Source organism: Orbicella faveolata, unplaced genomic scaffold (genome assembly GCF_042242905.1).
Source record: "Orbicella faveolata isolate gen_17 unplaced genomic scaffold, um_ofav_v1 contig_3, whole genome shotgun sequence".
Taxonomy (NCBI): domain Eukaryota; kingdom Metazoa; phylum Cnidaria; class Anthozoa; order Scleractinia; family Merulinidae; genus Orbicella; species Orbicella faveolata.
The window spans coordinates 4,936,977-4,949,850 of record NW_028301558.1 but is presented as its reverse complement, the minus strand read 5'-3'; the positions used below and the strand labels follow the sequence as shown (position 1 = coordinate 4,949,850).

Here is a 12,874-nt window from a genome sequence, read left to right as displayed (position 1 = left end):
AAAAACATCGTCTTGTCACAGTTAAAATACTTTGGAACGCGGATGACGGGTCCGAAGTAAGCCCGGGAGGGGAGTACTTTAGGAATTTCTAGGTGGGGATGTGCCGCTGGGACCCTGGAACCCTTAACCCATACCAGAGCTAGTTCAGCTGAATTTTGCTACCCTATACTAGAGTAACCAGTATTAAAACCACCGAATTCCGTCTGAATCCCGTTTTTTGACAGTTAATAATATCCAGTAGTGTTTAAATGATAGTCATCTATCGACGCTGTTGAACTGAGTGTCAAAAATTTAAACTTTCCCTTCATTTTTTTATATTTTTGAGTGGCAATTCCTGGTTTCCTTAGTTTAGATAAAATCTTCAACCAACTGGTCAGGTTCGTGAAAAATGATACCCTATTCTAGACCCAAACGCTCTGATTTATATACCCTATGCTAGAGTAAATTGCTTGAAAACCATACCCTTCACAGCAGCACATACCTATATAGCCCAGATATGGCAGTACTCCCCCCCCCCCCCCCCGGAAAGTAAGCGGGATGGCGGGATGGAGGATAAATTGGTGGCGGGAAGCGGGCATTAACAGGTAGCGCAAGTCACGGTGCTGTTACGGTGCAGCGTGACATAATAAGAAGTCTCGTGGAAACGCTCGATGAACTTTAGCCATTGCAGTTCGTGTCTTCTAAATGGAGGTCCTCACCGAAGAAAACATAAATCCAGCTTTTAACAGAGTCAAATATGATCTACGAGGATGGCTGGAAGATCGGGCACATGGGATTAGACAAGAGCTGGCTCGCGTGAGTATAATCTTAGATGACTTTGATATCTACCCGTTGGGAGTTGAACGCTATGTCTTGGTCGGAAAGAAAGAAATCTTTCTGTTCGTTTTTCTTGCATGGTTACAGCGTATTAAATTGCATGAGATTTTATCGTGCAAATGAGTCAGGATTTGATCGAAGTCAATCACTGCAGTGGATGAATATTTATTGCAAGGATAACTGACGTTATCGCCGCCATGTTGGATGACGTTTTGTCATCTGAATCTCTCGGGAATGGTTGCAAACCAGGTTGCAATGATGGAAATGAAGTCAACTGTAGTGTGTACCGTAGTAATGTCTAGATCTAGAAAATATCCACACCGCCCCCATTTAAGGGATTTTTTCTAGGACCTTCCATCCCTTTGGAAATTCCAATTAAACTCTAAGCTTCATACATTTCTTTAAACATTTTGGCCTTACAGACCCCTACCCCCACCCTTCCCCAATTCCTTCTGTGGGGGGAGTATGGATTTTTTGCACAACTGCACAATGTAAACTTAGAAAATCACTACCGCATAGTTACTTGTCGAGAGGGAAAACAGCATCCTAATCAGAGCCAGAAGCCTCACTGGCACCAGTGTAAAATCATTTTTCTGTAGCAGTTTTCTGCAGGGTGAGTGCTTCTCACCCTGAATGGGACAGTTGACCTGATAGCAGTTTATGAGATTATATCTGCCTCCCCCATCCCACCCCCATGGTAGGATCAAATATATGCAGACTACGTTGTTGGCATTTCTAGATGTCATTTCCCCTTAAGTTGTCATAATTTATGCTGTTTGTTTTACAAAATCTTAAATGTTTTCTGTTTATTAGGGAGATCTCAAGCCATTTTCTGAAGTTGTCTTACACTTTGGAAACCCTCAGGGGATGGGACAGCCACCTATCACTTTCTTTCGACAGGTAACCTTCGACAGCCCTCTCTTTCGAGTGACTGATTGATAGATATCAATTTGCAAATTATGAGAAGAATCAACCAAGTGACTGCATGACGAAGTGACCAATCAGCTGTTTGATTGATGCTTTCTTGATGAATTGATGGATTGCTTGATTGACAAACTGAGGGACAGATGGACAGATTACACAGATACATGAATGGACCAGTTCATTGATTGAATGATACCTTGTGTGATTGATCTGATTAGAGATTATTTAACAAATCAAAATAGACTTACTGAATTACTTTTCTTGTTTGCCTTTGGTGAGAAGACAAATTAATTAAATGATAGATTAACATGATCATGTTTATATGCAGGTCCTTGCACTTCTTTTGTGTCCAGAGCTCCTAGATGATCCAGGGTTCCCTCAGGATGCCAAAAACAGAGCCAAAAGGATCCTAAAGGACACCGTAGGACATACAATAAGTAAGTATCACCAGGGTTTCGTCTTTAACTGATTATTGTCAGATGTACCTTACATAACACACGGGCATTTTTTTGGTAAAATAAATTGGTAGAATATTCAATCAGAAATACTCTTTTACAAAATAATGTGCTATCCAGTGCTGATCTTGCTCTTTTCACCAAATATTTGAAATAGAACTCAAACAATTTTTTTTTTAAAATGCAAATCATTAGTCTTTCTTTTCTTCTTTTGCAGGTAGCTACACTTCAACACAAGGTATCAATGTTGTGCGTCAGGATATTGCCCATTTCATTTCTCAACGAGATGGCTATCCAGCAGTGCCAGATGATATTCTTCTTACAGATGGAGGGTCTGAAGGAATTGCAGTGAGTTAAGATTGCAGTGTTTGTTTAAGACAGCTAAAACCTCCAGGGGAGCGGGGGTGCTTTGCCAGTTTGTGTCCCTGATAAGGATAGTTATGCCTTTTGGAGAGTGGGAATCATGTTTTGTTACCACAGACTTACATGTGCTGCATATTATTGACCTCTTAAGGTGATTCCTTAGTATTGCATTACGCATCCCTACTGCACATGATTTTTGCGTCATTAGCTTGCGCACATGAGTGTGTGCGCGTACAAAACGTAAGAGATTTCCTCAAACTAAGCTCGACGGCGAAATAAATGTTCCTTTTCTCTTAAACGAACAGGGTGACCCCCATTTTTTATTTCATAATTTCAATGAGAACAATATCCTCAATAACTGCGATAAAAATTAGCAGAAATCTATAGTTACTTTTTTGGCAAATGAAATAAATACTAAAAAGGGAGACATAATGCGCCCAACAGCAAATTATGTTTCCTTTAAAGGGTAAAAAAATGCAGGGTATTTGAAGACATTTTTTTTTGGGACATAGATGAATAAACAATCAAAGAAAGTCAAACTCTGTGTGATATAACATGTTGCATTGAAAAATAAGCGAGCTTATTTGTTGCACACAGAGATTACCAAAAGTCACCTAAATAACCGTATTTGTCAGCATTGTGGCGCGAAAACAAGCACGGTGACCCCCTCTTTTTACTACATTTTTAATATCTCCTTGTCCTGTAACAACAGCATACCAAGTTTCATCGGAAATCTATGGCGGGTTCTTTTACTAGGGAATCACCTTAATAACATTAATGTTTTTTGTCTAGGATGTAGCCCTTGGCCTCACCACTTCTAATTTTGAATTGTTGTTATTAATTCTTATTGTAGTTAGGTAGATAGACCAGTAACTTAATTGACTGATGGCAAAACCATGTATAAATAAGGTTATCTTATCCTCAAAATCAGACTTGACCCATGCCCTAAAAGATGGATTCTGGTACCTTGTCAAACTGACCTGACAAGCATTGATTCCTATCAAATGACTATTTATTATAGGAAGAAAGGGAATTTGGGGGGAGCTACTACAACAAGATAGGTTTTGTTTAGGTTTCAAATAAAACGAAAATATGTTTGACATCATCATGTCAGGTTATGATGGGAGTCGTTCAAACAGGAACCAATGAAGGCAGGGGCCGAGCTGGAGTTATGGTTCCTGTCCCTGGATTCAGCATGTACCAAGCAAGGCTCTTACAACACAACTCTTATCAGGTAAACGAGGTCAACCTTGTAAAGTAAAAAAAAAAAATTTTCCTCACTTGTGGCCTTCATAATCCCTTTCAAATCTTTGAATGAATTTGTAGTCAAATCAGTGACGTTAAGGTCACGAAGACTAGATAACTATTGAATGTAAGTGTAACTGTTTTAAGACTTCCACATTTTAACCAAACTTTACTTGCCTTAACAAAGGCTCTATGTGCCTCGAGGCACAAGGATGATAGGTAATGGGTAACATGCAAGGGTGGATCTAGGGGGAGGGTGCAGGGGCTGTGCACACCCCCGTTGAGATCTTAGTGGTGCACCCCCTCATAAGATAAATCCTGGGTCCGACCCTGACATGATGCATTACAACCTGGTATAAACAGCAAACTTTGTGATCCCGGACATTTTTTAAGACGTGGACTAGACATTTTTAATAGGTGAACAACGAACTAGTACTTGGATTTTGGTGAGCTGAATTTGTCTGCTTTGTCGTCGCCTTCACGTTTGGTTCATGAAGATAAAAAGCGATAGTTGTTGCTTACAATTTGAACGCACCAAATTGGTTTTAAATTGAAATACAAAACAAACCTTACCTTTTATCTGAAACTTTTCCTTTCTCTTGTACAACATGACTTTGTCCTGTCTGAGGTTCTGTTTGATACGCTCTTCAGAATGCGCCTAATTCCCGCCAAAATTACTCTCTTACATCATCACGATTGGTCATTCCCAACTCCCTCTCACCGTCGGATCCCACCCGCAGACACCAGGGACCCTACCCATGGTCGAGTCCGTACATGGTTTAGGTGTAAAGAATTTATATGATTAAAATCAGTGGATAAAAAACAAAGTCATACGAGTGACACTTCACTACATGTTTAAGATCTTGCACTGGACTTCTTTTAAGGTGGCTTACTACAGTTTTGATGGATTACAACAGCCCAACTTCTAACTTTTTTAAAATATGTTCCAAGATGTTTTTCCTTTCTCTATTTACTATTTACTTAAGTCTCTTACCATTCTATGTGAAACTTGAACAATTAAACGTCAAGAATTGGCCAAAATGAATGACCGAGTATCTAAGAAGAGACTGGGCACTAGTAGGTTAAATCACGTTTTTCTCAAAATCTACTTTCAAAATCTACATTTTCTTAGTTTGCAAAAAATCTGTCTTACAGATTTTTATTTAACTTTCCATGAATGTCAAAACAAAGCCAATTTCTTATTCCTGAAATTTTTAGGTGGGGTCATACAGGTATGACCATTTGTTGATGTTTGATTATTCAAGTTTCACACAGAATGGTAAAAGACTTAAGGAAACAGTAAATAGAGAAAGGAAAAACAATTTGGAACATTTTTCAAAAGAGTTAGGAGTTGGGCTGTTTTAATCCATCAAAACTGTAGTAAGCCACCTTAAAAAAGGACACTAGTATAAAGTTGGTTTCCTGTTTTAGTAAGGGCGATAAATCATCTAGGATAATGTCTAGTTTTATCTTTTGTACATAAGACTGATGTTAAATTCTGGTTCACGTTTAGATTCATTACCGCCTCGATGAAGACAAAAGCTGGGCTTTGAACATCACTGAACTTAAAAGGGCGTTGGACGAGGCGAGACCGCACTGCGTTCCAAGGGGACTGGTGCTGATTAACCCAGGCAACCCAACAGGTTTGCTGAGTTTATTTCCCTAGCTTCGAAACGTAGCGAAAAAAAAAACGAAAATTTTCCATCGGGAAGCTTCGAAACGTCAGATTAGCAGATAGTCTAAACGTCGTATTATAAGGCGCGGTATAAAAAGCAGTACCTTTGGTCTATAAAACTGGTGTATATAAAGTAGCAGACAACAAATTTGGGAGAAAAAAAACTCGATTTGGGCCATAGAGGCTATGGTTTCAGTTATTTTCTCCATTGTCTTTTTTTAGGCCAGGTTCTAACGTATGAGAACATTCAAGAGGTCGTCAAGTTTTGCGCTCGAGAGAAGCTGGTATTATTCGCCGATGAGGTTTACCAAGAAAATGTGTACGCTGATGGAGTTCAGTTTCACTCGTGTAAGAAAGTCGTGAGGGACCTGGGAGAGGAATACAGCGAGTTTCAGCTAATCTCTCTTCATTCTGGTGCAAAGGGATATACTGGAGAGTAAGGTGTACAATGAAGATATCTGTAGATATATCGCCTGAAAATTGAATGGGTGAAATACGTCAAAGGTAGTCATATAACTTAAACATCTGTTTAAACTTTGATGTGAAAAGCATGTAAGCTTTTTCCAATATTGGCGTCAAACAATGTTATTTATTTATTTAGTTATTTATTTATTTATTTACTTATTTACTTGTTTACTTATTTAGTTATTGATTTATTCTTGTAGATGTGGTCTTAGAGGTGGATACATAGAACTTGTAGGACTGAGTGATCAAGTCAAGTCTCAAATCAAAACGTACCTGAGCGCGAGATCTTGCCCGTCAACAATAGGGCAGGTACGAAAATAAACCTCAAATGACACAGGTGAAGACATACCTTGCGGAAACAAAAGGTGGACAACCACAGAGAGCCGGCGTTGCATCAATAATGGCGACACTTTTTATCTTTCCGTGCTGAAAAGACTTAGTGTACGTTAGCGTGTCTTTTGTTCAGACGGTGGTTAGAGAAATAACTAGTTCTCTGAAATTGCCGAAGTCTGTAGTCATGGTCAAAAGTTGATCGGTAAAACAGTATGTTGTTGTTCTTCTTGTAAGTATTCGCGCCATTATGAACTTGTCAAAACGTCCGCAGACTTTATCAAGTAAACCAATGACCACGCAACTTACTCGATATCCTTTTTTGAATGATAACATCTTTCACTAAGTTTCCTTGCTTTTTTCTGGGAGGAAAAGGCGGGTGGTGTTTGCTGCTATCGCTAGCACGTTTATTTAGAGGGGGACAGGGTGGGATGCGAGCTGGGTGTAAAACGCAAGTCTCGTTGTTTTCCTTTCTCTCCTTACTTTCTTTCTTAGTTCTTTCTTTCTTCTTTTTGTCGACCTTTCTCCCGTTTTTCTTCTTCATTCTTTTCGTCCACAAGTTTCCCGTCTCTCTTTCACTCCTTCCGATTCTTTATGTCGTCTTTCTCAGGTAATCATGGGACTCGTTTGCAACCCTCCCAGTCCAGGAGAGGAATCTTACGAACGTTTTACGAAGGTGAGCTCTTGGATACTGAAATGTTTCGCTTCAGAACGTTTACAACTTAAATAGATATTACTATACACTTGGAAGATCCACCAAACAAACTTGCTACTGATAATTTGGTTCATTAGTTGTTGTCGTCGATATACGAAGCTGAACAACTCGGAAAGAGCCGAGTCTCTAAAGAGAAAACACTGCCCATAATTTTTCATTAAAACTGATTTTTTTTTTTTTTCTTTTTTCATTAAAACTGATGAATAGGTCATTTTCGAGTTACCTTGTGTGTCTGTATCAAAACGAGTCTTCGAGCAATACCTCTCATATGAAAGTGAGTGCAATTTGCATGAAAATGAACATGAAGGCGGAACACATTTCCAAGTCTATATGAATGGTTTCACTCGAAGACTCGTTTTGAACTCGGAAGTGGCCTATTTCTTCTCTCTTTAGCAATAAAATGCAGGGGCTGGCCGCTGATGGCGCTAAGCTGAAAGACTCTCGTATTCTCTAGCTGTTGTTGTACAGTTTTTGTGTAAAAGGGGGAACTTATCAACAATAGTGTTGCATGAAACGTTTTTCTTAATCGAAAATGTTCTACACTTTCTTTGCCCATGTGTTTGTTTCGTAGGAGAAGAAGAAAATACAAGATTCCTACAAGAAGAAAGCAAAGTTAACCACAGAAGTTCTCAACTCAATGGAAGGTGTCAGGTGTAATGAAGTACAAGGGGCAATGTACGCGTTTCCGAGGATAACACTGCCAAAAAGAGCCATCGAGGAAGCAAAGGTACCAGTCCCTCCACTCTTGACGCGATTGCGGACGTCTGCGTATGAGACCATGAAGATTCGCTAGTTTACATTCTCTACCAAGTTTTCAGTTGTAAATCGGGATTTTTGTGTTGTCTAGTTATTTCCTCTACGACTTATAATATCATACATAATGATCAACTGGTATTCCTTTAAACAGGATGAAAGCCTCAGCTTATGTAGTCACAAGCCTTCCGACTCACGAAATCAACTTATTTCATCCGCCCATTTTTCCTGCCACCCAAACATTTCACCATTGATGTCGATGTTCTCTTTTAAGGTCCAGGGTATACCGCCAGACGAGTTCTACTGTTGGCAGGTGTTGGAGAAAACTGGAAGCTACATGGCCCCAGGCCGCGCCTTCGATATGAGTGGCAGCGGTAGTCACTACTACTTCCGGTGAGATAATAGAAAACAATATTGCCTACTTATTCATTAGTTCCCTTTACATATTACATATATTCACACATTCATGCAGGCATTTATTCGTTCTTCCGTCCGTCCGTCCATCTGTCTGTCTGTCTGTCTGTCTGTCCGTCCGTTCGCTTGTTAGTTCATCCTTCCGTCCGTCTGTCTGTCTGTCCGTCCGTCCGTCTGTCTCTGTCTGTCCGTCCATCTGTCTGTCTGTCCGTCCATCCGTCCGTTCGCTCGTTAGTTCATCTTTCCGTCCGTCTGTCTGCCTATCTGTCCGTCCTTCCGTCTGTCTGTCTGTCTGTCCGTCGATCTGTCTGTTTGTCCGTTCGTCCGTCCGTTCGTTCGTCCACCCGTTCTTTCGTTAGTTCGTCCATCCGTCTGTCTGTCTGTCCATCTGTCCATCCGATCGTTAGTTAGTTAGTTCGTCCGTCCGTCTGTCAATCTGTCCTTCCATCCGTCCATAAGTTCGTTCATTCATCCACGTGAATGAAAGCGATCTATTCACTCTCTTCCCGTGTGGCCTGCTCGTTTTGAGAATAGGATAGGGTTCGCTTATTCATTCATTTTTCATTCTATTTTTATTTCATTCTTTCATCCATTCATTATTTTCTTTTTTGCAGGATAACCATCCTTCCTTCGGAAGACAAGTTCATTCCAATGTTTGAACGGTTGAAAACCTTTCACCGGGATTTTATGACGGAGTACAAGGATTGACTAAGAGATGCTAACACAATGGCCTCGTGTTACAAACATAAAATCAAATTTTATTTTTCATGTGTGATCACTGCTTCTTTGACTAGCTATTTATAAGGGAAAAACCGAGAGGTTCTCGGGATTACTTTTCTCGCCTCGGTCCCCTCTTTTTCCCTCGCTCACGCGGATTCTCCTTTGCCCGTTTTTTTTTTTTTTTTTTTCGCTATAAACTATTTATTTGAAAAACATTTAAGGAACTCGGCGTAAATGAGAAGTCTTGGGAGGGAAACCAATGAAGAACTTTCTTTTAAATTGCAGTGTTGTTTAAGGAATGTTTTCGTACTTGATAGCAATGGTGGTAGCATAATGCCCTCTTATTCGGTAGGGTATTCTCTTCGTTACGGTGTTTGCAGAGCAAAAAAAATCCTACCTGGCTCATCGCATATGATGAAAGTTCTCCAAAATTCTTATTGTCCAATACATCAAGACCTTAAGATCCGTATATCCCGCATTTTCATATCACCTCACGCTGGACGCTCTGATAACAACAGGAACGCATCCCCGAGGGAATCTAAAAAGCTCCCTGACAGGTCACCCATTAGAGATCTATAAAGAGACCCTATCAGTTGTTGAGAGACCTAGAGAGGTCACTGGAGAGAAAACTTGATTGGGGCCTTAACAGATTACATGTAACTTAAAAAGAGAGGGTCAACAATGAGAGAAAGTGAAAAAGGTCCTGAGGTCACATCTGAGAGAACCTAACAGGTTCTCATATTCCCCACGGAAATCAAATAGTTTCCACGATTTAGTGTTTGCAAGCCCAATATAAGAGCTGTTCCATCAAATTCAAGAAGGCTTACCATCGACAAATTCTTCGGTAACTTATTTTTGCGGATCGCGGAAAAAGAAGCAAAATAGAATCCGCAAAAATTGCACGCCGCAAGTCACGCGACTGTTCCGGAGCTGCGTCTGCTGCGTGACGTAAGAACTCATTTCCGAAAGGAGAGAAATTTCATTGTACCGCCGTGAGGTCACGCGCTCTATAAAATGTTCAGTAAGCTTGAGTCATTGCAGTTCGTGTTTTCTAAATGACATAAAAACATATTGCACTCGCACTTGTTGGATATGGGCTGATTAAAGCCAACTCGGCGGCGCTGTGCACCTCGTTGCCTATCTATCAGGGACCTTACGCAAAACACAACGGCAACGAGAACGTCACCAAACAGAACGTTTAATGAGCAAAACAATGGCTGTGCACGTGCATTCTAATTCTTGGTACATTTCTTTCCCGTCCTCATCAAAATAGCAAGTGAAATGACCAAATTCTGCATTGTCTAGAGAACGTGAACCACGCCGGCTAATTTTTCGTATTTCTCAGTTTGGAACTGAACGCATTCGTAGCATAATTAGCAGGGGCAACTATCCAGACACACTGGATAGTTCCACATAAATGCGAAATTCCAAAGTAAAATAGAAACTCATTTTTTAGTAGGCGTCGTCCACGCCGTCGCCGTCGTATATGCGTAAGGTCCCTAATATCAATTCATACCCAACGCGCACTAGTGGAATAATTGTAACCTTTACCCTTGGAGGCCTCACTAAGCAAAGTTGTCATCGATCACTCTTTCACTGCTTGTTGTTCTCGGTTTACGAAGCTGAACAAACTTGGAATGAGAAAACACTTTGTCCATCATCCTCACTAAAATTAATACATTGGCCGTTTTTCTACTGGAGGACGCATTATCCGTCCAGGAGAATAATGCGTCCTCGCCGTTGTTATACTAAAGACGTATTATCCGTCTGGACCAACTTGGGCAAACATTTGTAGTTTGTCTGGTTATGCGTCTCTTGGATAAAGACAGGCGCAAGAAGAGTTATAGCTGAAGAAGAACTATCCTTCGAAATGCGTCTTGAACGACGCACAACGAGAGATAGTTTGTCTGTCTAGACGCATAATTCGTCTTGTGCCCGTCTTTATACTAGAGACGCATAACCAGAAGAACTACAAATGTTTGTCCAAGTTCGTCCAGACAGATAATGCGTCTTTAGTATAAAAATGGCCATTTCTTGTTGTTGTTGCGATAAAGTACAGGGGTTGGCAAGGCGCTAAGCTAAAAGACTCTCGTATTCTCTTAGTTCTCGTTGTACAGTTTTTGTGTAAAAGGGGGAACTTATCAACGATAGTGTTGTATAAAAAGTTTTTCTAAATCATATTTGCTCATATGTTTGTCTCGTAGAAGATGAAAATGATACAAGATTCCTACAAAAAGAAAGCAAAGTTAACCACAGAAGTTCTCAACTCAGTGGAAGGTGTCAAGTGTAATGAAGTACAAGGGGCAATGTACGCGTTTCCGAGGATAACACTGCCACAAAGAGCCATCGAGGAAGCAAAGGTACCAGTCCCTCCTCACTTGATGCCATTGCGGATGAGAATGTTTTCAGTGCACATGAGACCATAAAGACTTGCTTGTTTACAGTCTCTTGCAATCTTCTACATGTAAATAGGGATTTCTGTGCTGTCTAGTTATTTTCTCTTCGAAGTTTAATATCACCTACGTCATGAGCAACTGGTATTCTTGCAGATAAGATGATAGCTTCATGCAGCTAACATAGTCTGAAGCCTTCTGACGCAAGACTTATGCCATGTTCCATGCGTGTTGTATCTGTTAACTAAAAATCCAGCTGATACCCTTCCGCGCATTTTCCCTTCACTTAACATTTGATTTCGTTGTTTAAGGTCCAGGGTAAACCACCAGATGAGTTACACTGTTGGCAAGTGTTGGAGAAAGCTGGAAGCTACACAGTCCCGGGTCGCGCCTTCGATTTGAATGGCAGCAGTAACCACTACTACTTCTGGTGAGATTGCATTTACTTAGCTTTTTCTTTAATTTCCTTCTGTCACTCATTTCGTCTATTTATCGCAGGATAACTATCCTTCCTTCCTTCCTTCCTTCCTTCCTTCCTTCCTTCCTTCCTTCCTTCCTTCCTCCTGAAGACAAGTTCATTCCAATGTTTGAACAGTTGAAGAACTTTCACAGAGATTTTATGACCGAGTACAAGGATTTAAATAACTTATTTTCTTTTTCTTGTGTAATCACTGCTCTCCTTTAACTATTTGTGAGGAATCAATCAGAGGGACTCGGACTTACTTTTCTCGCCCCAGTGCTCCTGTTTTTCCCTCGCTCACCGCGTTTCTCCTTCTCCCGATTTTTTCCCTACAAGCTGTATTATTATATATGTTTGACGAACAGGCGAAAATTCGAAAGTCTTGGAAGGAAAACAAAATTATTTTAACTGTTTTAAATTGGACTGTTGATTTTGGAATGTTTCTTTAAAAATTTCTCGATGGGAATGGTGTTATCATTATTCGATAGGGTACTATACCTTCATTACGTTTGCAAGTCTTAATCTTAGAACGAAATTATTCTTAGAGCAAAAGAAAAAATTCGTACGTGGCTCATTACATATGGCGAACATTACTTTTGTATCGTTTATCTGCATTTCACATCACATTGCGCAGGACACGCAAGTGTTCCTAAAAAGTAACATTCTTCTCCTTTGGGCAACGATCTCTTTTTCTTATGCAATCGGGTTTACATTGTCAGCAGAGGTACATAAAAATGAGTGATCTCCGAGGGAATGTAACAAGCGCAGAGTTCACCAGTGAGAGACCGTGATAAAGTTCCTAACAGTTCTTGAGCGAGACCTTAAGGGGCACCGGAGAGAAAAAATGATTGAGACCGTAACAGAGACCCAGAGAGGTCAGCAATGAGAGAGAAAGTGAACAAAGGCCCTGAGGTCACCTCTGAGAGAACCTAACAGGTTCCACAGAAATCAGATAGTTTCCGTGATTTAGTGTTTACGAAGCACAATATGAGAGCTGGTGAAACAAAGTTCAGAAAGGCAAACCATCGATAACTTTATCAGTAATTTACTTGCCAGGTAGCAAAGGAAGGAGACATTACTGAAAACTCAGGACAACTTGACAAGATCTGTAACAACGACATAATATGAAAGAAGGTATGATGACGA

At 40.3% G+C, this 12,874-nt stretch overlaps 2 protein-coding genes across 2 annotated transcripts; both read left to right on the top strand.

The window, feature by feature from the left end:
* The first annotated feature begins 568 nt into the window (after positions 1 to 568).
* Positions 569 to 8,923, top strand: LOC110042285 (alanine aminotransferase 2-like). The gene is made up of 12 exons (XM_089298243.1): positions 569 to 795; positions 1,630 to 1,716; positions 2,069 to 2,177; positions 2,413 to 2,543; positions 3,673 to 3,792; positions 5,317 to 5,446; positions 5,701 to 5,914; positions 6,144 to 6,252; positions 6,884 to 6,949; positions 7,560 to 7,715; positions 8,016 to 8,134; positions 8,770 to 8,923. The coding sequence occupies exons 1-12, from the start codon at positions 685 to 687 to the stop codon at positions 8,861 to 8,863; spliced, it is 1,446 nt and encodes a 481-aa protein (XP_089154369.1). The 5' UTR covers positions 569 to 684; the 3' UTR covers positions 8,864 to 8,923.
* Positions 8,924 to 10,881: 1,958 nt separating this feature from the next.
* LOC149106150 (alanine aminotransferase 2-like) lies at positions 10,882 to 12,856 on the top strand. Its single transcript, XM_089298245.1, has 3 exons — positions 10,882 to 11,235; positions 11,580 to 11,698; positions 12,785 to 12,856. Exons 1-3 carry the CDS (start codon positions 11,083 to 11,085, stop codon positions 12,786 to 12,788), a joined length of 276 nt encoding a protein of 91 aa, XP_089154371.1. The 5' UTR covers positions 10,882 to 11,082; the 3' UTR covers positions 12,789 to 12,856.
* The last annotated feature ends 18 nt before the right edge of the window (positions 12,857 to 12,874 follow it).